Source organism: Neurospora tetrasperma (assembly GCF_000213175.1).
Source record: "Neurospora tetrasperma FGSC 2508 unplaced genomic scaffold NEUTE1scaffold_1, whole genome shotgun sequence".
Lineage (NCBI taxonomy): Eukaryota > Fungi > Ascomycota > Sordariomycetes > Sordariales > Sordariaceae > Neurospora > Neurospora tetrasperma.
Window position 1 is genome coordinate 510,263 of NW_009799099.1, and position 24,186 is coordinate 534,448.

The window sequence follows — 24,186 nt, forward strand, 5'->3', positions numbered from 1 at the left end:
AGAAAAAAAGAAAAAAAAGATGTTCCTTTGTGCTCCATACGGAACTACTGAACAATGATGGGGTTTGGTTTGGTCTTGGGTTGCTTTGCTTTAAACTTGTGAGTTGAGATGTAAACGTAACGTTTCTTGACCCGTCCTTGATCATCATAAGGGAAGGGTACTTTGAAGGGGATGGTGACTACCATACCATAGGCATCGATCGATTGGATTCTGTTGGTTGGTCATATCAAAAGGCAGGTAGTGGTGCATAATTTCTGATAGACAGACATGTATATAGATAGGTAAACATGACCACCAGTTTGAAGTTAAACGTGTAGGCGGAATATCCATCATGATCCACATGAGAGTTTCGTTGGGGTTGGTACCTCGAGCCGGACAAAGTAGGGACAGCAGTATTGGGCTGTAGTCAATCAGTCAGTCAGTCAATCAGTCAGTCACTTGGTCTTTCCAATACCAAAACCCATGTAGGCTTAATCTGTCCTATATTCATCAGTCAGCCGAAAGGTGACATAGCAGCTGTATTGGTAACCATTGCCGTTGTCCTTGTCCTCGCTACGAAGTGAAATGTAAGCAGAGATTTGGGTATTACTGACTGTATGCAGATGTTGTTGAAAATAGGTATGAAGGATCAACATCCCTCCAAAAAGGGGAAGCATATTGAGTTGTGTACGGTACGGTCTACTATGTAGAGATGCGATGGATAATAAGGATGCATCATGGACAGTTCTCGTGGTGGTTCTCTTAACTGTGGTTCGGTGGTTTACTTGATGACTTCAGCTCAGTCATTTTTTGGGCAAACCGGACGGGTTTCTCTATATTTATGCATAAGCAGCTCTGTTAAAGTGGAATGGAGATCTATGAAGAGTTAACGAGAAACATACTTTTGATAAGCCCGCAGTGTGGTCGAGTGTCTTGAGTGATGGTGCTTGAAGCTTCCGTTCCGTTATTAACTTCCCTTATCTTATCAAGTATATGAACCCACATCTGCAGTAGACACGGCAGAAGACGTTCCAGCTAGGCTTTACAAAGTTATAGTGCAAAGAATCCTCGTAAAGCGGGACGAGAGATGACATAGTCGACGATATTGATTTGGCCGCTTACGCTGAGCGCCATCATCCGTGTTGACATAAGGCTGTACTGTTTGGGTCTGGTCCCCTTATCTTATCGCCAGGAACACTGTTGACTTTCGATAAGATCTACGTCTGGGATCAGTGGAATACGAATCTGGAGATTGGCATGGGAATGGAGTCATGGCCAGCAAGGTACACACGAGGCTGTGCGAAATCAGAGTGAACGCGACTTGAGCGCGTCGCAAACGGAGGTTGTGTTGACAACCCGGGGTGATGTTTGGGTTTCAAGAAACGCAGGTGAAGATGACGTCGTATCATGACAAAGTAAACAAACACGAGTCGTAAACACTAGCGCAAGTTGGAATCAGTAACAGATAATTTGTCTTATCTGCCTTTTCTTGAGTTTGTACCAGCTCATCTTCCAAAACATTGAGCAGGAACCTCAGGTCCGGGTATCAATCGATCATCAAGATCCGGGCGCGCTGTCGGTCGTAGAGTCGGATGTCTGCTACGGTGGAAATCCGTCGCTTCAACAAGTGGAGAGCAAGCTTCCAAGTGTTTTTACTTCTTTTGCTCAAAAGCGCATCTTCATTGTCCGTGTAAAGCTACGCCGATGAACCGAACCCCTGATATCATAAGCCTCCCATAACCGAAGTCGTATGTGCGAGAAACCGTCGCAGACCCATGCAAGCTTTGGAAGAACAAATTGGAAACGAGAGGTCATGACCAAACCAGAAGAAAGCCCCCTTTCTTCGCTTAGTCGAAGAGACCGAAGCCCATATCCTCGTCGGACTCCTCCTTCTCTGTAAAGTGCAAAACGCAGGTTAGTAACTGGCAGCAGCAGCAGCAACAGCCCCGTGAAAGGGCTTGGGAGTAGATGATTCCACATACCCTCAACCTTCTCCTCAGCCTTGGCCTCCTCAGCGGCACCACCAGCGGCAGCGGCGCCAGCGGCAGCGGGGGCAGCGGCGGCACCACCGGAGCCGACGTTGGAAAGGAGGTCCTTCACATCCTTGCCCTCAAGAGCCTATTTTCGCAAAAGAGACTCCAGTCAGTTTATCGTGTTCGCGTTTCTCGAAAGATATCGTTTCTTTTCTTTCGGATTGTCGTCGTCGGTGGTTTCATCGTACCTTGGCGAAGAGGGAAGCCCAGATAGGCTCGACATCCTCGATCTTGGCAGCCTTGATGATGGTCTGGATCTTGTCGGCCTATATCATGCGAAAACGGGTTTGGTCAGTCAACATTGTTCCTCCCAATGTGCTTGTTCATATCACTCATTGTCCTCCACTCGGTTTGCCCCTCGTCCCATGTTTCATCATTTGTCCCGGTCGTTGAAAGCGCATGTCGAGCAATAACCGTGTGTACATGGCGCGCCTGAAGATGTCCCCAATCCCCGAATCCACCCAAATCTTGCCAACCAAAAGATCATGTGCATTGGTCGCAAACTCACAGTGATCTCAACGCCGTCATCGGCGAGGATGAGCGCCGCGTAGGAGGTAGCCAGCTCAGCAGTAGACATTTTGATGGTGTTGATTGTCGAGGCGCAAAGATGCTGAGTCTCGGGAGGGCTGTTCGATCGTGGGATGATGTCCTAGCTAGAAATTCGCGGGAAGTGAAATTTAATTAGTTGTGGGCAATTCAAAAAATGCCCTGGGACCCTACAAAGGCGGGCAGCTGGCAAGCGACTGGCAGCGGCTTGGAAGCCAAGACTTTTTTCTAGCTGCTTTCTGCTTTTTGCCTGGTCTGTGCACGCTGGGAGAGGGAGTGCAAGAAGGAACAGCCCCACGATGTCACGGTCCAAACCAGCGGTTCAGTTCGCAACCCGAACCCGAGGGTTGGTGGTAGGACTGGGTGCAGTGCTGCCCTGACTGCCGCTACCGCCCAACAGGCACGTGCTGGCTTCCACTTCCATTGCTGTCGCACTTGTACCGGATCGGGACGACTGATGTTCCCCCACCAGTTGACCATATGGCCTGGAATTTGGGGAAGCACCTCATCGATTCAGGTCAGTTTGGCGCCCAGCCTTGCCAAGACGAGTGCCCTGGTCCGACAAGCTTTCCGCCAGGCCTCGACCCTTGTCGCAAGAACCCCACCATTCCTTTGGCACCACCATGGAGCTCCTTCGCCCCGCCGCTATTCATGCATCCACTGACGTCGCCGCTGTGGATTCGGGGCGCCATAGGCCTCTTCTCCTGCCGTAGCGGAGTGCCTGCCGACACGCCAGCCCGTCCCGTCGGGTGTCTCTTGAGAAGCATCCATCTGCACCTATTTCAGCACTCACTCCAGCAATTCCGCAAAAACCAACAAGAGTGAGATCAACAAGGGAAAGCGCACGAATCAGGAGGCAGCGTTCATCACTATTGTCAACTCCTCCATCGGAAAGGGGAAATAGAGATACTTGGAGAAACGCCATCAACCGGACAAACAACTAAACTTCCAACCCGCACTCTTTGCCATTGTTGAGGCGCATTACATTACATACTCCTCGGATCAAAGAAAGCTTGACTTGGACAAGGAATCGCCCGTTTCCGACATTCATTCCCTTGCTCCGGCAACACCATCCTTTTCCCAATTGCTTGGCTGCGTCTTTCCCTTCTCAACAATCCTTTCGCGCCTTTTCTTTTCCTTCAACCAACATCGACCCTCGAACGGCATCCAAGTAACGAAAACGAGCCAACTCTCGGACATCGCAACCGACTTCACCGACTTTTACCCATAAACACCCAACACAAAACAACACATCACAACAAACACATAGCGACAATGGAGACTCCGGCGATGCCCATGCCGAAAGATGAGCGGGAACAAGCCATTCTCGACAAGCTCTCAGCCATCCGCGATCAGCTGCTGCTCCTCAAGAGAGACCGAACAAAATACATCCGCACTCAGGATGTGATTGTACACTATGATCAGGTTGTCGAGCAGGTCAAGGAACTCAACGAGATTAGGAAAGGGGAAAAGGTGACCGAGACCAGAGGTACGCCCATCCTCCATAGCCCATCCCAAGCTGCCAATTGAACAAGGAAAATCTAACACAACCCCCCATAGTCGACAGAGTCCTTGAGAGCTGCCTACAGCTCCTCTCCCTCTTCTTCATGACCATCGGCCGCACACAAGAAGCCCCTGCCGCCTATGCTTTGACCTCGACCATCAAGCGATTACTCGACCACCTGACCGAGGCCGACCTCTACTCAGCCAAAGACCTGAACAGCATAGCCCACACCCTCTCGCAGCTCGACAAGATCATGACAGCCTCGAACCCCTCCGCCCACTCGCCCTACATTGTCGAGCTTTTGGCCAACCGGCTGGAGCTCTGCCACAGCTCGCTGGATAACCTGAAGAAGAGGGTGGACGAGCTGCAGGACCCGCTACAGAGCATGCATGAGAGGCTGATCTCCATACTACGGTCCATGTCACTTGCGAACACCAAGGCCAAGGTAAGGACGCACAAGGGCGGACGGATACGAGAATGGTAAGCTAACAGGTTACACAGTTTTCGGCATCGGAGGTCCAGAGGCTACAAGCGCAGGTCAAGGAGATTGACGAGTCGAGGGTGGATGGCAACTTTGTCGGGCCAGACGGCCAGGTTCTTCGCGGTAGCGAGAGGGTATCGCGCCTGGTGGATGTCTGCCTCAGGTGGTCTGACATCGTTCTTGAGAGGTACGTACAACTAGCCCACATTCCCTTGCCAGCCAGTTTCTGACCCCCACCTAGGAAAGGAGTTATCCCCGAGGCCTTCAAGGCTAGGCACGAGCAGCTTGTCAGCATCCGCAATGAGCTCGAGAAACTGTCCATCACCCAGGCCTGGTCACTGCGCGAGACAGATCTGTACGACTACCAGCGCAAGCTCGACAAGATAGATGAGAGCCGAGTGGATGGCAACTGGCTGGACGACGAAGGAAAGCCCGCCGAGCTGTACGTCCAGCGTACGCTGCTGTACCTCATCAGGAGGAGCTATGGCTACATTTACTACCTGATGATCTCGTCGGAGCCGGTATCGGAGGCCCTACTGCCCATCTATAACCAGCTCCAGACGCTGAAGCGGTGCCTGATTGAGGTGAAGGACTCGGGCGGTGTAAGCTCGGTCAGGGAGCTGTATCCCTATAGCATGAAGGTATGTTTGTCATTCTTTACCCCATGGACACTGGGCATTGATTAACGTTGGCTTATAGCTCAACTCCATTGACAACATGCGCGTCGATGGCAAGTTCATGGTCGGCGGCGATATACCCGAGGGCCAAGGGAGCGTCAGCGCCTTGCTGGCTGAGTGCTACGATCTTTCCTACGAGTTGAAGGTCATGGCTGAAGAGATGGAGGAGAAGGAGAAGGATAGCTCCTCGTAATCGATCGACCCTGAGCGAAAGTTTCGATATCATAGACTTGAGGGCTTTACGGCATTTTGTACTGAATAGTTGTGGTTTCCTTTTTTTCTCATCTAGCGGCGTCTGCTTTTACTTATACACATCATGGGGTGTCGAATCGAAAGGACTCTTCACCACCAGATACGCTGCATCATTTCTCTATTATTGGCTGACAAGCTAGCAGCCAAAACTTGACTTTCTGTGTGTTTGTCTGGCGACAACATTGTTACGGCTGTGCTCTCTCACCTATCTTGTCTTTATTGCATATCACTTCCTTATATCATCTGGAAGCGGCACACGACTGTGGCACAACGTCAGTCCAAGGAGCATGAAGAGCCGCGTGATGGCATAATGCGACTGCAGTCACGGCTTCCATTTGTTAAAGCGTTGTTTTGTCTCACGCCTCCCGCCAATTGTCCGTTCCCTCCATGATATCTTCGAGGCTCTGCTGTTTCTTAGTTCTTACGACAATCGCGTCCACGTTGCATATCCAATAAGCGAGCCGCGCCCCTTTTTACTACCTTGTCAGTTCTATCTCGTCTTTTACTTTCATCTCATCATTGCACACACACACACACACACACAGAGAGAGATAGAGAGAACCATTCTCCTCGGGAACAAACTACCCTGGAGAAGACATGCTGGAATTTGGAAAATCCCATTTCAGCGTCTTTGCTCTTGCTCTTGCTCTTGCTCAAAAGAGATGAATTCGTGTGTGACCGTACCGTGACGTTGGCAAACCGAGATGAGTGAGTGAGGGTGTGGAAACACGGGGGAAGGAAGACGGGACCTCTTTCGTTGAAGGGGAAGTATGGAAGGTGGCACGGTGATATTGAACGGTCTAACACGTGGATGATTTCACTGAGGCAGGCGGAGGAAAGGAAGGAAGGAAGAAAGAAAGAAAGAAAGAAAAGACAAAAGAAAATTGTAAGTAGAGCAAGATGGTGCAAGGGTAAGGGAGTATTAGCTCACATGCATGATGGATGAAATACGTTGATTAATGGTTTGAGAAATTGAGGTTATTGATATGTTGCTACTCACGTAACTGCATGCTTGATACGGTATAGTAGAGTTTAGGTAAAGCAGGTAGGTAGTATTGGTATCAAGCTATATCGACTAACTGACGTGAACATCATCAAAGGGAGAGACAAAGACAAAATTCATTACACCCACCACCACCACCATCTTTAACATCAACACAACATGTCAAACATGAAGCTATAGAAAAAAAGCATAACGTCGTATCTAAGTATCAGGTAACCAAAAGGTGAAATCATAAGAGTATCCAAAGCAAGAAACTGAGAGAAAAGAAAGAAATGACAATGTAAGAAAAGGATCATTAATCATCATTAGTCATCATCCTGTTCCATCCCATCGGTGACCATCATCTTCGTCCATCGTCATCATCATCCTCGCCCATCATCAACACCATACTTAGAAGCCAACATCAACTCGTCAGACATTCAACACCATCATCACCACCACCACATCACCAACAGCAACCTCAACTCATCGCACCCACCCACCCCTTAATTAAACCCCAAGTTTCGCCATCTCCATCCCCATCCTCCTCCTGCTCCTCCTCTTCGGCCTCGTACTTTCAACCTCCCTTCCCCTTCCCACTCCCACCTCACTACCATCCATCAACCGTCCACTCAACAACCCCATGACCAACCCCGTCCAACTTCCCTTGCCCTCCAACACCCCCTCCACCTTCCTCACGATCCTGTCTACCGCCTGCGCGTCCGTCCCGCTGACTCCCCATTGTCCCGTACCAGCTATTTGCTTGAGTCCGTTCCCGTGGTGATCATGGTAGATGAACTCGCCTCTTCTAGAGGAGTAGAGTTTACCATTGCGGGGATCACGAGAATCCAACGGTTGGCCGTCGGGTGTGAACCGGTCTGGTAGGATTTCGAGGGTTGCGTCGCTGTCGGAGGTGGAGTTGGAGTTGTCTTCGTGACGGGCTGAAGGAGGGCGGTCACGGCGAGATAAAGCGTTGGAGGAGGAAGATTCAGGAGCAGGGACAGGGGTAGAAGAGGAGCGGTATTTAGCGGGCACCAAAGCGTTGAGTTCTCTGTCGAGACGGTCTTCAAAGTCCGAGATGTCAGAAGTATCTTTATCGGGGTCGACGCCCGAGCCCGAGGTGATGCGCTTGGCGGTTTCTTTGGCCATTTGCTCTTCGTGGTGGCGCTGGAGGGTTTGAGAGGATTTGGGGGAGAGGGGGATGAAGGTTACTGATTTCTCTTTGGGGGTAGAACTTGGTGTGTGGGGAGACTCGGGTTCTGAGAAAGAAGAAGAGGAAAAGGAAGAGTCGGTTGGTGTGGGAGGGTGGAGAGTGGTGGTTAGACCTAGACCATCTGTAAGAAAAGGGCTGTTAGTATCGTTGTCTAAGAGCGGTCATATTTGGGTAGAACAGGGCGAGGAGTGAAAGGGGCAGAAGGAAGGGGCAGCACGAAACAAGCAACTCAAAAACAATAGCCAAGGAAAAGTGATCAAGAAAACGCACCCTTCTCTCTTATCATGCCACTGCCACTGCCGCTGCCACTATCGGCACCGACATCAACAACACCAGCACCTCTCGACCGCCTAGGCCTTGACCTAGACATGTGCATCGAGCGGTGGCGGCGGCGTTCTTCTCGGCCTTCCCTCCTGCTCCTCTCATCACCCAAACCCGTAGTAGGGGACCTTGGCATATCTCTAGAAGATCTGATACTCACATCTTCAAGACGGTTCCTCCCAATCACCGACTGCGACTGCGACTGCGAGAGATGCGATGGCGCACCCACCATCAGCGAAGCGGGTACCCCTTGGGGAGCCCTCAGTGCTGGGGGAACTTCTTGCGGGGGAGGAACTCCATGGGGAGCAGAAGCGGGAGGTGGTTGTGCTGCAGTAGCTGAAGCGCCTTTGCCCGGGACAAGTACCGATGGTACTTCAGGATCTGGAGGGGGAGGATAGTTAGCAACGTATTCTCGTGGATTGTATGGTTCATATCGCTGCTGTGGTTGCTGGATCAGTTGTTGTCGAACTGGTGCTGGTCCCCGTACAGGCATCGGCATCGTCTCCGGCCCCATCGGGTATGGAGTTTGGATATTATTCACGTCAGTGAAGTTGATGTTCGGAAGCTGCGTGAACCCATTTGACAAGCGATGCGGCTGTAGTTGTGGTGGTGTAGCTGTCGGAACAGAAGCGGCAGCAGAGGCGATAGCAGGAGGTGTAGGAGGTACTGGGGGATATCCGCCTGACGCGTGAGGAGGCGAGGGTTGCCGCTGCTTGTAGTAAGGGTCGGATGGAGCGGTTTGTTCCTCGTAGCCTGTGTTCTCGTTAGTATCGATGACTCCAAGGAGAATCTCACAGAAAGACTGATGATAAGCAGAAATATCACTCACGTCGACGTTCCCGTTCCCTCTCCCGTTGTCTTTCCATCCTCTCTCTATCGCTATCCCTACTGCTTCGTCTCTCCTCCAGCCCAATCTCCCTCTCCTCTCTCTCTATCTCCCTATCCCTTCTCTTCTCCCTTTCTCTCTCTTTCTCTCTCTCTCTCTCTTTCTCCCTTTCTCTCTCTTTCTCCCTTTCTCTCTCTTTCTCCCTTTCTCTCTCTTTCTCCCTTTCCTTTTCTTTTTCTTTCTTATCGATATTATTCTCACCCAACTTCTTAATCCCAATAGCTGCTGCCCCCGCGGCGGCGGCGCCAGCAGCCAGCCTTCCTAACCGACTCTTACTCCTCGCCGGCTTCTTCTCTGGACTCCTGCTCTCCTTCCTTTCCCTCTCTCTCCTCGAGTCCCTACTCTTCGCCCTGCGTCTTCTCATCCTCTCCGCTTCGCTATCCTCACTATCAGAGTAATAACCAACTTCCTCCTCCACCTCCTCTCTCGCTCTCGGGACCAACAGCGCACCACCTCTCTCCTCATCTCTCTCCCTCTCCCTCTCTCGCTGTCTCCTCCTCGTACTCCTCTCCCGACGACGTTCTTCCTTTCTCGCGCTCTGTTCCTCCGCCGCCGAATCGTACCCCATGGCAATCCCGTTATCATCGTAGTCTTCAACAGCAGATAGTAACTGTGGCGTCGGCGGTGGTTCCTTATCGCGTTTATGTCTTTCATGTTTTGCCGCTGCCGTGGCCGCAGCAGCAGTAACCGCCGCTGCTCCAGCCGTAGCAAGCACTGCCTTTCTCTTACTATGCGACTGCTGTTGTCGTTCTTCATTCTGAACGGGCACGGGGTTCGTTCCGTACTCAACCAAACCTAAGAATTCAGGATCATCAGCGACGGTCCTCTCGAATTGGGCATGGTTATTCTTATTAGAAGAGGAAGAGGGTAATGCGGACCGGACTTGGCTTCTGCTCCTACTTCTGGACCTATAGATGCGTTCGCGGCGAGCGTATTTGTGGTCGAGGTCGTCATCGTCGTCATAGTACTCACGGTCACGGGAGTCGTCGGGGGCGTGGCGCGAGCGCGATCGCTCCTTCTTTTCCTTGTGCTTGTCGTACATCTTCTTGGCTGCGGCACCGGCTACGCCAGCGGCGACAACCTCGGCTCCGGTCTTCAGCTTCGAGTGGTGTCCGCTGCGATCGCTGCTGGAGCTGCGGGATCGCGAGCCATGGCGGGACTTGCTGCGCTTATGGCGGTAGTGCTGCACAACACCGACGGCGGCGGCGGTACCGAGGGCCGCCTTGGCTACAGAACCAGCGCGGGACTTGGACCGCTTGCGGCTGGGCGAGCGGGAATAATCACTCTCGCTGTAGCGACGGGCAGGACGACCGCGCTCCGCCTCCTCCTTTTCGACCTTCTTGGACTCGTAGTACTTGGCGGCACCAGCAGCGGCCAGAGCCACAGCGGCGATGCCCAAGCCCGTCTTGATGCGGGAGTGCGAATTAGAGCGCGAGCGAGAGCGGTGGCGGTGCTCATCGTCTGAGTCATCGTGGCGTTCCTTGTAGGCGCTGTGGGCGCGGCGGACGGCTTCGGTGCCCAGGGCGCCTAGAGCAGCGCCGGCGACAATCTTGCGCCCGCGGTGCTTGTCTACCTCACCTGATTCCTTGTCGCGCCGCGAGGCGATCAGAGCAGAGACGCCGGCACCGGCGAGAGCGCCCTCGGCAATGTGGCGCTTGCGGTGGGGGCTGGCGGAGGAGGAGCGGCTGCGGCTGCGACGCTCGTCGCGGCGGGAAACACGGGTGTAGTATTCGTCATCTTCGTGGCGGTGATGAGAGCGCGAGTGCGAGTGGTGGTGACCGTCACGGTGGCGGCTGTGGCTGTGGCTGTGACTGTGACTGTGGGGGTGGTGGTCATCGATGTGCTCGACGATGTACTCCTCCTTGGTCTCCTCGACTACGTAGGGAGCAAAATCATCGCGACGCTCACGGAGGACCACCGTGGGAGGAGCAGCCTCTTGAACAATGATCCTTTGCTCGGCAGGACGTTGACGGATGACGATGGGCGGCTGTGGTGCTGGCTCGTAGTACTCGGTTTCCTTGCGGTAGATCTCGACGTCGGCACCGTGGTCGTGATCGATGTGTTCACGGATCCGGCGCTCCAGGATGACCTCGGAGCCGTCCTCGCGGCGCTCTACCTTTCTCTCCACACGCACCTCGGTATCTCTCTCGGCATCGTAGTAGGAACGGCGCTCCCATCCGTCGTTGTCCCTGGTTCGGCTGGAATCGTGACGATAGTGGTAGTCATCGTCGTCGCGGGTAACCAGACGCTTCTCGACCACAGTGCGCTCGCGATCCGGGATGTTGTCGCCATCCCAGTCCTCCGTCTCTCGGTACCGGCGCTCGACGTAGGTACTGCCCTGGCCGGCGGTCGATCGTGGCCGGTCAGGATAGAGACGGTCGTCTCTGCGATCAAGAACAAGCTCGCCGCCGGTGGGACGGCCAAAGAAGCGGCCGTCTAGACGGGCACCCTGGCGGTCATCGTCGATAACGTCAATCTCGCGCTCATAAACTCTCTCGTGGCTGTGGCTCGGCGCATGCTTGTAACGGCGGGAGCTTGACCTTCTGTAGCCCTCGTCGCCCGAAGGTGAAGAATCCCGGGAGTACCGGGCTTCGCGGTAGACCTGGGCCATGTTTCTCTTGTATCTGAATTCCGATGAACGGGTGGTCTGAGCTCTTGTGTAATCCGGGGATGGTCAAAGTAGGGAAATATCCACTATAGCTGTTAGAGCGTGTGAGTGTTTGTTTAGTACGTTCAGGGGTTAGAGATCGATGTTTACCACGACAACAACAACAAAACTCCAAAGAATTCAAAGTTTGGGTATCTGGTTAAGTCGCAAAGTAAGAAAAGATATGGGAAGAGTCGATATTTAGAGCAAAGTCAAGCAAGAAAAGAGAAGTGGGATAGGCAGAGCGGCTGAGTCCTTGGTATAAGAGCAAGAGCCGGGGGGTCAAGTGGGCAAGGAGGGGTGCTATACGGGACCGAGTGGGAATGGTGGAAAGGGTGGGAATGGGGATGGCTGGGTGGGGCTCCGTTACGTCGACGGTGAGCAGGTCTTGGTATGTGAGACCGTATTCTCTCTGGCTGGGATAGTCATACATACTACGTAGGCTTATGCCTCGAGATGGTCAAAGTTTGATCAGGCAACCTGTTTCTTGTTCGTGGTCCTCTGGCCGGCTGCAAGCCAAGGTACAAGTATCTTGGTGTGGGCACATGTACTCTTTTCGAGTCTCTTCGTAGGGCCGACGGCAGTTCCAGTCATTCCATGCTTGTGGAAACCAACCAGAAGATACGATGATCTGAACGAAGTTGTTGGACACAAAAACGTTGAAAAGTTGGCCCACGTTTTCATGGCGGCGCAAGTGTACCTGCGTGGAAAATCGCCAAATCATGGCTTTCACATGGCTTTTACAAGGCTGGCCAGCTCGAGCGTTCTGGAATCTTTTGTGTTGGCCCATAGGCAGTTGAAAGCTTGTGAGGGTCTCATCAAAGGGTTCGACAGGCCAAAGCTTGTCTGGGTCTGAGTCTAGATGACGTTCGCATCCGTTTGTTGAGAAAGGGAGGTATGAGACGAGTCACTTTGACAGGCGGACATCAACCCGTCTTACACATGTGATTCATACCAACAGTCTAAACCCTTCAGCTGGCTGGTTAGGCAACGTCGAGATGTGCTCTTGTCTTGTCTGACAAAAGGCCCAACAGCAAAAAGGCCCTGCATTTTCCGTGACATGAAGCCGTCCTGCTAGCGGCCGGAAGAGACCCTTTCTGCATAGATGAGTGATCAGTGGGTATAGGTACCTGTCTCACGGTGGATATTCTTCCCAGGAAGCAGATCAGGAGATGGCGGCGTCCAGAAAGCCTTGGAAGTGTGACTGCTACACACAGATACGGTGCTTATTGAGAAGATGATACTCTCTTGTCGCTGTAGGTTCTCGAACACAACAGGAGGCAACTCTAATGCTTTCTGTAGGGTACCGAGAGAGGGTAAGGTGTTCTCTGTAGGTATCCGTGTCTCTTGGAGTCCTGGCAAGGCTGCCTTTTGGAGAGATGTCGTGGTGTGGTACCAATAGTAAGTACCCACCTATATGTCCTTTACTACAGTTCGGGACTTGTAAAACCGGGAGAAACTTTTTGTTTCACCTGAGACGGACCCTGTCTTTTTCCTGAACAGCCTTGTGACCCGATCAGCACGAGGATGTGTGTACAGAAACAAGTCCAGTGGTTTGTTTGTTCGAGTCCTCTGTGAGAGGAAAACTGTGACTCCTCCATCCATGCCTCCCTTGGACGAGGACGAAGTCTCAAGCAGGCCGCGGCGGCGGATGACCCTCGACGGTGACTTGATGTGCAGGGCACCTGACGAGATGTTTTTTGGTTGGATGAGGAAAGGGATTCTTCCTCAGGTCTGCCCCTCCCCCGCTTCTGTTGTTGCCGTCATCACTCATTCTTCAGTCTTCTGAATCCCTTCGTAATCCTTCGTTTCTTGATTCCCTAATTCTACCGAGGGCGTCGATGAAAGTCATCCATGTTCGGCGCATAATGCATCTTGCATTTCTCTTCGGATCGCATGGAGCTTGTTCGGGCCTTCGGGTTGAAATGGAGAGACGAATGTGGACAAGTGATGCGCTGAAAATGACTTGCAGCAGGGGACTCTCCGTCTCACACACACACAAACAAGCCCGCCCAGGCACCTGGCAGCAAGACCCACTTTTCTTAGCCTGCCGACGCTTGTGCCCAAGAGGGGGGGGCATTTCGTCATCGGTCAACAGGCCAAGGAAACCATTCCATGCGAAGTCCCGTCCTGGTCTTTGGTCTTCCATTCTTTACCTTTCAGTTTGGTTACAACCAAGAATTCAACCTCTCGCTTTGACAAGAGCGTGTCTCGGAATATTCTTTACTAGCACATTCTTCTGCGCTCGAAGGGGGAAGGACATCCAGCCGATCAGGGCCTTACCCTTCGATGATCTTTCACCTCGCTCCGTTTCATCCTTCCTCCCCCCGTCCACCAAATATCATTCCGTTTCTTCTCCATCGTGTGGATTCCGCTGACGGGAGATCACCACCACAACTCTTTAAATGACCCCTGCCCCGTTTCGTTGTCCACCAACAAGTGGCTGAGGCATTGTTGAGCCAACTCAGCCTCTCTGGGGCTTCTAGTGTGCACTACAAGGTACTCAGCCCAACCTCAACTACGTACAACCACTGACATGCCAATGTTTTGTGAAACTTGCCAAACCACATGGACATGCCGACATTCCCGCCGCGTGAGCGCCCACAAGCACGAGCCGAGCTACGAGCGAGCGAGCGAGCAGCGGCTTGAGCGGCATCGATGTTTCTTGGCAGATCACTGGAAACGAAAGCCCAAGAGTGACGAAACGGAGGGGACTTGGCGAAACTTCCAGAGTTGAAAAGCTCCGAAAGAACGGCCTTAAAATCCCCGAAGCCGCTGGCATGCCCCTGGACCTCTTCACCCAGCAAAAAGTGGGGAAAAGCTCAGTTGTACGTTGACATTCTCAGTCTACACTATACCTGTTGTCTTTCTCGACCACAGCACAAGCACAGAGAGAAAAAGACCTGAATGATGTGCAATGTCAACGTTTCCTATTACCTGATCGTGGAAGAAATATCCGCGAATGAAGTTATAAGCTCTAGAATTTCTGACAATTGGTCCTCTTTCTCTCTTCATTCACAACCCTATTTGCCCTCCTGATGCCACGAACAACCTTGATGAGAACAATCGTCTTTTTTTGCTAACCACAAGCCTTGTCTGCCTATCTAAGGTACCATCCAAACGGACAGCTACCAAATCGCCAGATAAGTTGTGTTTTTCCTTCTTTCCTTCTCTCCATGTCATATATTGCTGACGCTTCCTTCCCTCCAATACTTATCTGCAAGCACTACCTATCTCTAAGTGGCACTCATCATAAAAAGTATCTACTTCAACAAGGGAACAGGGCTCTGCTGAAAGGAGGTGAAACCTTAACTCCAAGCTACAAGGCTGATACTGTGTACGGTCGGTCCCTGACGGCTGATCCCGCCACTACTGGTGTAAATTCGTCGATACAAACCCTTTGTCCCAGCCACCACATCTTCCTTACTGCGGTACCTGTTCTGTACTAGGTGATGACGAAATGTGCCTGACTGATTGACTGACTTCCCGTCTCCCCTCGTAATCTAATCATTGGGTGGCGCTGGTGTCGGGCTCTTTGTCTGGAGGTTGTTAGGTATCAATCAGTTGTAGGTTTGTGCAACTATAAGCAGAAACTGGCTGAAGAGCTGGTAAAGAAGAGGCAACGGACTACCCGACTATGTAGAGGGAGATAGATCTAGACTAGACTAGAGAAGAGAACGGATTTGACTAGATAGCTTTCTGAATCTCTATTATATCAGAGCTAGGTGAAACGATACCAAGTGGAAGAAAGGATCTGGATGGATGAGGATTGCATTTAGAGGATTCTGGATACCGATAAACATATCTCCACGCACTCACTGGCGTACGAATGTGGATTTCCTTGCATATTATCAAGTATTGGTATTTCCATCCTACAGTCCTACAGTCCTACTGGCCTCCTAGCATAGCATAGCCTAGCCTAGCCTAGCCTAACATAGCATAGCATAGCATAGCATAGCCCGCTCGTTATACCCGGAGCAATTTGCAGAACCGGTTGTAATGAACACACCACAAAGAGACCCGCATCAGCTCGTCCACCTCACCTCACCTCACCTCACCTCACCTCACCTCCTCCCCTACGAGCAAGACAAAACCGAACCCCGAACCCACGCGTGTTTGTTCTCTTGTCTTCTTCCTCTTCCTGCGCTGCCTACTTCAGATCCTAGAATACACCCCTGGGCCTGCCACTCTATCCACTACCCCCGACGACAAAGGGAATAAAGACAAAGTTTTTAGTAGTGAGTGAAACGATATATGAAAACCGAGAAACGAAAAGAGAAAAAAGGACAGGAAAGGATTACGTTGTTGTATTGTGTGAAACCCTAGGCGTACTGGAGGAGCAGCAGCCTTCGCGATGACAAGAAAAAAATGGAACCGGGTGTTTCGTTGCAGCACTAGAAGAAGATATAGGCCAGCAGGAAGCTAACCAAGCAGAGGACCGCCGCAATCTGGACTGGGACTCCCTCGGTGCCTTGCCTCGCTGATTGCGCAAGGTCCTGGGCGGTTGCCTGTACGTTCGACGCCTGCTCGCCCACCGCGTCAGCCACAGCCGCCTTCCTCTGTCTCAGGCCGCTGGCGGCGTCGTTCTGGAGAGATGCGATGGTCGCCTGGGCCTTGGCCAACTGTTCCTTCAACTGCTCGTACGTCTCGGAAGCGGTATGCTGTGCTGTCGATGCGACGGCGGCAACAGTCGACTGGAAGTTGTCAGCGACGTCGGGCTCTTGTTTAATATCGCGGGTGTCGACCGTCGAAGATCGGGTCTCGCTGGGCGATGTGAAAGGAGCAGGGGTCTCCTCGGCCTGCGCATGTGAAGGTTAATTTTATTTTCTTGATGGTCCGTTGCCAGGGGGGTATGTAGGCGAAAGGTAAACGTACCCGGCTCGAGGTCGAGGGGCGGATAGGGGTGGCAGCCACGGGGGAGGTTGTCTCCTCTCCAAAGGGTGGCAGCCAGAGCACGCGAATCTTCTTCTCCTGAACCTGGGACTTGTCGACACCATCCCACTGTATGACGTATTTGTCAGCACTCATTTTCGTCCTCCTCTGTTTGAGTTATACGCACAATCTGGGCAACGTTGGTGAACTCCTTGTCACCGGTGATGGCGACGGATTGGACAAGGAACTTGTCGCGGCATCGGGCGTCCGAGGGGGGCTCCTGCTTCATGGCCTGGAGGAGGACTGAAAGGGAAGTTAGTCACGAGACCATAGGTTTGGACATGGTGTCGGCGGTTCGTGGACTGACCGGAAACTTCGACATCGTGACCGGGCTCAATGCGACCCGAGTTGGGGCGGACGCAGTATCTGAAGAGGGAGTTGGTAAGTGTCATTATCCTTGGACCGGTGATTCGTTTGCGCTACGGCGCATTGCTGAGGAAGGGACGTAGACGTACTGCTTGGGGGCGGTGGTTTTGACCTGTATGAGGGCAAGTTAACACATGTGTCGAGCGACCCTCAACCACCACGACAAAACGCGTGTTGATGTCCACACATACCTTGAAAGCAACCGGAGAGGTATTGGGATTCCTGATCCTGAGGATCTGCGAAACCTCCACAGTAAAGGGCCCTAATTTCTGGTCAGACGATGGGAGATTCTAGAGAGAATCTGGGCCGATGGTGCTGTTTGCGAAGGGACGACGTACTGCGGAAACCCAGCTCGAGGGGATCGATTTCGACGGACATGTTGGCGATCGGTTGGGCTCTACGTAGTTTGGTGGTTTTGGGAAAATCTAGAGCGACTTGGATTTCGCGATGGGATGACGGGAAATGTTGCCGGGGGATTATTGGCCGTCCCTAGTATGCCCGGTGGGGGGGAAATAAAGGGATGGGGGATGGAGTTTGACGTATTAGACAGGTTCGCGAAATATGCCAGACAAGGGCAATGTGAATCTGATTTATCGGTCCAGACAGCGAGACCGCGGAGAGTTCAGTAGTCGTCGTCACAAGAAAAAGTTAGGTAGCAGCCCAGAGTGTAGAATGGACGGTATTGTGAGGTGTGGTAAAATACAAGAAGAAGAAGCTGGAACCTGGAGTGATAATATTACGAAGACGAGAGAGGGAGATGATGTGTTACGACATTCAACAGTGACGGCGGTCCGACGCGCGCTGGACAGACCAACCTAGTGTACCTAGCCTAGGTAGGTGTTTCCAGGAGGGCGCCAGCCAGGCGACGAGACTGCAAAAATGCCCGGATTCAAGCCAAGACCCAACCGAGCCAAGAGCATAGAGGTAGGTATCTGGGTCCGTGCTGATCTCATACTGGACCCCAACCCCGGCAGAGGAATGAACTGGACCTTTAGAATCTCAAAAGCTCCCACAGCAGCTCTTTCCCGACCCGAATGCTATGTCCTCTGCCTGGATAGGTAGACGAGGTAGGTTGTCGCGTGGGGTCCACGTATCTCTACTGAAATTAAGGGTCAGAGTCTCCCGGAGAAACAGGTGATGCCGACTGTCATTTGGCCACAAATTGGGCAATTGTCAGTTTGTCACTGGCCATTTCCAGCTGCCGGCAACGCTGGCACCACTGTCAAAGCAACCCACCCAACGGACAAGGGTGTTTGTTGTGTTGTTTGTGAATGACGTGCCCCGGGCAGCCTGGCCATATCGCGAAGCGTTCACTTTATTGATGACGACGGCGACAACGACAATAACAATAACAACAACAATATCGAAGTGGACAGTCTGAATTTCTGTTGGAAGTGTAAGACGATATCCTTAAGCTGGGCTTAAAAATTAAAGTCAAAGTGTTCGTTTGGAAACTTGGCAGCGTTTTAGTGCAGGGAATCGCTACTACCCGTCCGTCTGCTTCTATCCGAACTGTTGACAGCTTCGCATCTTTTGATTGAACCCCTCCTTATGGTAGTGTACTTGACTGCACCACTTCCAAGTTGCCACTATTTCATCCCCAGCAACAATCTGCTATAACATCCAGGACCTATCCCGTCCACTCCATTTGAACACCTAATCTATAGTAGCAACCATATCTTTCTCATCAACCAACCAAATCAAAAATCATCAAAATGGGCCAAACAGATCTCGAGGTTCTGATCGACATGGGCTTTGAGCGCGCCCGCGCCGAGCTCGCCGTCAAGAAGTCCGGTGGCTGTTAGTCCTCCCAAACGCTTACCTTTGTGACGCGAATGTGATATTGACAAGTAGCAGTGCAAGGAGCCCTCAACTGGCTCGAGGAGAGCCAGGACAAGTCCTTGGAGGAGCTGCAAGCCAGCGCTGCCTCTGCCGCCACTGCTAAGGCCGACGACGACGAAGAGGATGATGGCTCCCCCATTCCCGAGGGCGCCAAGTCCCTTGTTTGCAACGATTGCGGCAAGAGGTTCAAGAACGGAGATCTTGCCGCCTTCCATGCTTCCAAGACGTCAGTCTCTTTACCAATGTGTCCGTGTTTGTGGCACCAAGCTAACTCTACCATAGTCAGCACACCGACTTCTCCGAATCTACCGAAGAAATTGCTCCTCTAACGGAGGAAGAGAAGAAGCAAAGGCTGGAGGAGCTCCGCCAAAAGCTCGCGGAGAAGCGGGAGAGGCAGGCACTTGTTGACAAGGAGGAGCAGAAGCGCAATGAGGTACGGTCAGACCATTCCCAGTTCGCATTTAAAACATGCTAACAAACATGCATAGCAAATCAAGCGCAAGGCTACCAAGGAATCACAAGACATGAAGGAGGAGCTCGCGCGTAAAGAGCAAATGAAGGAGGCTGCTCGCAAGCGCCAAGAGAAGCTCGACGACATCGAGGCTAAGAAACGCATCAAGGCCAAAATCGAAGCCGACAAGGCCGAGAGGAAGCGCAAGGAGGAGGAAGCGAAGGCGCTTCGCGAGGGTAGAGCTCCGGCCGCTCCTTCAACCGCCCCTGCTGCCGCCGCCGCTGCGCCGGCTGCTTCGAAGCCGGCTGCCTCCCACAATGAAGCTCGTCTGAGGTTGCAGACTGCCAAGGGAAATGTTATGAAGACACTGGCCGCGGATGCCACACTGTTTGAGCTTGCTCAGCAGTTGGAGTCGGAGAACGGAGTCCCGGTTGCGAGCTTCTCTACGACGTTCCCCCGGAAGACGTGGCAAGCTGGAGTAGACTTTGGCCAGACGCTGAAGGAGGCTGGGTTGGTTCCCAGTGCGGTGCTCATTGTCAATTAGGGTGGACGAGTACCTACTTAGTGCTTGAAAGTAAACTGGGGTGGTGGGGGGGGGGGGGGATGGTCATAGTATGATCTCAAGCGGAGTTGAAACGCCAGAGCGGGAAAAAGAACGGATACATCTAGAAGCTGCTTTACGAATGATCAAAAAGAAGTTAAAGTGCCAGTCAAACAGTCTCCTGTGTAATTGTTGTCCGAACTGTGATTTCTAGACATGTCGTTCGTAGTGCAGATAGGTACCTCTACGGCCACATTAAACCCACGCTACGCTAGACCCACCATCTCCGGATAACCCCGGAGGATACAGTTCAATACTGGTTTGACTGTTAGCTCGAGACCTAGTATCAACTTCCTTAGACGTACTATATTTAGTTGATTCGTGGCATTATTCGACGAAAGTGGAATTTGGATACGAATATGCTTATTTTCAGATAAAATATAACACATTACACCTTGTTGATTGGTTTGAGACAATACAGATCGGATCTCATCCAATTTCGCAGAAATACCCCTGGGTAACGAGCTAACAAATACACTAGCACCAGATTGTACTCCGTGGCAGTGCAACTAGCAACCAAAGTAAACAAAAGCCAACCTCTTCGGCTTCCTTCGTTGAGACGCTGTAACATTTAGCTCGGGTATTATCCCGTATACCTACCTAGCTAGTACAGTAACCCCTCTTTTTTTTTTCTCGCAACGCACGCAACTTTTGTACCCAACGTATCCGTCCTTGATTCCAGTACTGACTTATCTCTATAAGTCAGACCACAACAACCATGGCCTCCTCCTCCTCCCGATCTCGCACCCTCCAACTCGGACAAGCTCTCCACAGCAGCTTGAACAGCCGCTTTAGCCGCCGCCCATCATCTTTCTTTCTCTCCTCCACGTTATCATTCTTCAACCCTTCAACCACCGTTACGAACCCCAATTCATCATCACCCCGCATCTCCAACAACTTCTTCTTTAGTCAGAGACATCATCATATCCGAACAATGGCTACCTCTACTACTACCACCGCCGGAAAGAAGATTGAGTGGCTCGTTGTCGTCCCGGACTTTGAGGGCGTTGGCGAGAAGAGGTTGGAGGTTCGCCCGTGAGTTTGCACCATCTGTCTGATTACAGTACCTAGAGAATGGATGCGAGGAGGTTACTGACTGAGTGTGGTGGGAATATGTAGTGATCACTTTGCCGGTCTCGGCAAGAACGTCGATAATGGATGTTTCCAGATGGGCGGTAGGTCTTTTCACGTTATATTTCACATCACTTCACTCCATTTCGTCCCACCACCTCACTTTCACTTCAGAATACCTTCAGCGTATACCTCTCCTCGGGTCCATAGAGTCTGACAGCTTCACACCTGCTTGGTCTCATACATGTGCTCTGGTCTTATACACACATGAACCCTTCCCTCGTATTTAATGGAGACATATAGGTACTAATAGACCGAAAAAGGCGCCGTTCTCTCCGAGCCTCCTACCTCCGACGACCCCAAGACCTTCAAGTTCGCCGGCAGCACCATCGTCCTAGTCGCCGAGAGCCGCGAGGAGGTGATTCAGATTCTCAAGGACGATGTGTATGCCCAAAAGGGTGTTTGGGATGTTGACAACGTAAGCTTTATTCCCCTTTTCTTCAGTTCATTCTGCTGCCTTTTGGAAAGCTACGTAGTAAAATTCTCGACAGTCTTGGGGGAACGTGATACGTCAAAGGTTTAGATGTGGATGCTAATGCGAATTGTAAATGATATGATATAGGCTCAGATGTGGCCCTTCAAGTGCGCCTTCCGCTTCCCTGTCCCTGGTCAGCAGTACCAGCAGAAGCAGTAGGTGTGGAAGGAAGAGTCAAATAGAGATTATCAGTACATAAGATACAGGTTTAGTGATTTTCGGTAGCACTCTTTGTCTGCAAGTGTTCAAGCTGAGTGCTCGGAATACATCTCTCGAATGTCCACCACGCGGGACAGATCGATCCACACTACGAACTTTGCGACGAGGTGCAACATAGACTGGAGATGTATAAACTCGACATAGAAAAGTTACAGCTACAAGACACACTAAACTCGTCAACAATTACCTATGCTCGTCGATCACGGAAAGTCGGAATTTTACCACAGTTTTTCCAGGTCACTGACGAGACACAAAGCAAGTAAAAGCAGCAAACACGCAATCTGCTCTATTTAGCTATCATCACTACCTTCATCAAGTAAGTGTATACCCAACCCCAATACCTCCCTACACTTCCCTACACTTCCCTACTCTCCTCCCATATCTCCATTCATTCCATCCCACCTTCGTCATCTTGTCAAACCATATCAGATGAGCTCCTATCATAGGTACCAGATATCATTTCCTGGCTCCCGTCCTTTTCCATGTCTATCTTTTTTTCTTTTTCTTTTTCTTTTCTCTTTTTTTGTCCTTCTCTCACTCCCACTCACTACCCGCGATCCACGTGCAGTCGGAATCAGCCTCAGACCGACCCGTCCCATAATCCGCCACAGAGCCGTCCCTTCCTTGACTGTGGGACTCCGGTTATATTTGTGATCGTGGTCGTGGTCGTGATTGTGATGTTCCCGAGGTTGGGACCGCTCGGGCTGTTGCTGCTGTTGCTGCTGTTGTACCCCTGGGTAGTGTCCATGGTGCCGCAAATGATGGTGTTGACGAAGTCGGCAACACAGGTGATGGGAACGTCGCTACTACCGCAAAGACTCGGGGGGCATTGATTTTCAATTTTTCCTGGGAAATCCGGCATGGTTAGACATTCATTCACATGTGCATTTTAATATGCCTTCAGAAAATAGTAGGGGAGACATGTTACCACCCCAGAGCACTCACTGTGAATTCGATTCCTCTGGTACCTCTATCTTGTCTTTTCCTACCTACCTACGTATCTCTTCTTCATGAGCGCTGGAGGGTGTGCACATTCAAATCACCGGCGGTCTTGCACACACAACTTCTGGCCGGCGGCATAAATGTTACAGTACATATGCTTAGCTACAGACTACCTATGCCAGATTTCCTCCTGGAAGTCGAAAATACGAAAATCGATGCCCCGAGTCTTTGCGGTACTGCTGTTGCTTCTATTACTACCAGATTCCGCCTAATGCTGCTATTGCTGCCTCTGCTGCCTCTGGCGACTTTGCCTGACTTCCCTAGCCCGACAAGCCTCTTGCAATTCAGCGCGGAGACGGGCGCGGTACTCCCATACCAAGCGCATGGTTTCCGCATTTGACGCCGTGGCTATTGACGCCCGCCGTATGATCTCTGCTGCGCCTGGTTCGGGTTCGGCGTTTGATCCCTGATGTCCTTGTCTTTGCCTTTGTCTTTGGTAAAAACAGTCCTGTTGTCTAGCATGATAGGCGTCTCGTATCTCGACAAGCAGGCTGGCGTGGAGCTTGGCCATGGAGAGAATGGTGGTCCAGGGTAGAGGTAATGGCTCGACGTGGATTCTCTCGTCCAAGTCTAGGATGACATTGTGGATGTGAAGCTCGTAGTCGGAGATCTCCTCAACATTATCGCTGATGTAGTCGTCATCGTGTTCCAAGTCATCATAGAATAAGAAATCTTCCGAGTTCGAGACAAAGTCCCAGTCGTCCTCTTCCTCGTCCTCTTCCTCGTCTTCTTCCTCGTCTTCTCCAAGGTCTTCGATGTCTTCTTCAAGGTCGTCTTCGAGGTCTTCGTCTTCAAAGCCCCACTCTTCTTCCTCGTCCTCGTCATCCTCTTCTTCGTCCTTTTCGTTCTTGAGCTCTTCGTATTCTTCAAGGTCCTTTTCATCCTCTGCTTCCTCGAGTCCTTGACCTTCTTCCTCGCTCTCAACAATCCCAAAGTAATCCATGACAAACTTCCTAAAATCGTCGAGGGCTCTTCTCTTCTTCCATCTATTCAAGATGCGCCGGTTATTGATCTCCTCCTCCATACCCATATAAACATCATCAGGTCCCTTCACGTTTGGGAGGGGTGAGTTGCGTTCTTCGCGCATCTTTCTATAGTAGCAGATTATCTCCTCCGCTTCAGCGGGCCAGACTGTGGGAATCATTGTCGGAAGAGGATATGCGGTGGCGGCGGGGGCTGGTTCTTGCGGGGGCTAGTAGAAGAAGTCGTGGGGGTGTCGGTGGAAGGGGGGAAGGCTTGGGAAAAGTACGAGGAGCGTGCGTGTGACATTGTGGTGGTAGTTGACTTTGACTGGTTGGATTATTGTCTTTGGCCGAGCGAGCTGATGATTTGAGGTCGGAGCGGATTCTCCGAGTGGACAATAGATTGAGGTATGTGGACAATGGTCGTGGGTTTGTGGACCGTGGGTGTACGGACCGTAGGTGTAGGTCGTAGATGGATAGACTATGAGATTATGATCGGAGGTATTAACCCGTGGGGGTTTGCACCGTAGGAGTCTTCAACAGTGGTTGTGTGTAGTGTAGATATATAGACCGTACGAGTGCAGACCGTTCGAGCGTAGACCGTGAGGATGTAGAGCCAAGCAGCCACGTGGATGGTATGAAGAAGGAGCTGGGGAAGACGGAGAATGACTCTCTCACAGCGAG

The 24,186-nt window shown here is 51.7% G+C and overlaps 7 protein-coding genes across 7 annotated transcripts; 3 read left to right on the forward strand and 4 right to left on the reverse strand.

Annotated features, from left to right (window-relative positions):
• Positions 1–1,410: 1,410 nt before the first annotated feature.
• Positions 1,411–2,674, reverse strand: NEUTE1DRAFT_119411 (uncharacterized protein; the record flags this gene model as incomplete). Its single annotated transcript, XM_009849232.1, has 4 exons — positions 1,411–1,873; positions 1,962–2,097; positions 2,201–2,278; positions 2,521–2,674. The coding sequence occupies 4 exons, from the start codon at positions 2,587–2,589 to the stop codon at positions 1,827–1,829; spliced, it is 330 nt and encodes a 109-aa protein (XP_009847534.1).
• A 1,159-nt stretch (positions 2,675–3,833) lies between these two features.
• Positions 3,834–5,580, forward strand: NEUTE1DRAFT_127122 (uncharacterized protein; the record flags this gene model as incomplete). Its single annotated transcript, XM_009849233.1, has 5 exons — positions 3,834–4,047; positions 4,119–4,507; positions 4,564–4,730; positions 4,785–5,184; positions 5,243–5,580. 5 exons carry the CDS (start codon positions 3,834–3,836, stop codon positions 5,411–5,413), a joined length of 1,341 nt encoding a protein of 446 aa, XP_009847535.1.
• A 1,384-nt stretch (positions 5,581–6,964) lies between these two features.
• Positions 6,965–11,485, reverse strand: NEUTE1DRAFT_36379 (uncharacterized protein; the record flags this gene model as incomplete). Its single annotated transcript, XM_009848849.1, has 3 exons — positions 6,965–7,788; positions 7,938–8,741; positions 8,818–11,485. The coding sequence occupies 3 exons, from the start codon at positions 11,483–11,485 to the stop codon at positions 6,965–6,967; spliced, it is 4,296 nt and encodes a 1,431-aa protein (XP_009847151.1).
• Positions 11,486–15,360: 3,875 nt separating this feature from the next.
• Positions 15,361–17,638, reverse strand: NEUTE1DRAFT_143661 (uncharacterized protein; the record flags this gene model as incomplete). Its single annotated transcript, XM_009849234.1, has 7 exons — positions 15,361–16,320; positions 16,397–16,522; positions 16,581–16,696; positions 16,761–16,819; positions 16,909–16,931; positions 17,011–17,081; positions 17,158–17,638. 7 exons carry the CDS (start codon positions 17,195–17,197, stop codon positions 15,916–15,918), a joined length of 840 nt encoding a protein of 279 aa, XP_009847536.1.
• Positions 17,639–18,156: 518 nt separating this feature from the next.
• Positions 18,157–19,710, forward strand: NEUTE1DRAFT_143662 (uncharacterized protein; the record flags this gene model as incomplete). Its single annotated transcript, XM_009849235.1, has 4 exons — positions 18,157–18,619; positions 18,677–18,887; positions 18,944–19,094; positions 19,150–19,710. 4 exons carry the CDS (start codon positions 18,535–18,537, stop codon positions 19,654–19,656), a joined length of 954 nt encoding a protein of 317 aa, XP_009847537.1.
• Positions 19,711–20,487: 777 nt separating this feature from the next.
• Positions 20,488–21,723, forward strand: NEUTE1DRAFT_56293 (uncharacterized protein; the record flags this gene model as incomplete). Its single annotated transcript, XM_009848910.1, has 4 exons — positions 20,488–20,748; positions 20,833–20,888; positions 21,108–21,262; positions 21,407–21,723. The coding sequence occupies 4 exons, from the start codon at positions 20,648–20,650 to the stop codon at positions 21,476–21,478; spliced, it is 384 nt and encodes a 127-aa protein (XP_009847212.1).
• Positions 21,724–22,757: 1,034 nt separating this feature from the next.
• On the reverse strand, positions 22,758–23,684 carry NEUTE1DRAFT_134255 (uncharacterized protein; the record flags this gene model as incomplete). Its single annotated transcript, XM_009849236.1, has 1 exon — positions 22,758–23,684. The coding sequence occupies one exon, from the start codon at positions 23,682–23,684 to the stop codon at positions 22,758–22,760; it is 927 nt and encodes a 308-aa protein (XP_009847538.1).
• Between the last annotated feature and the right edge of the window lie 502 nt (positions 23,685–24,186).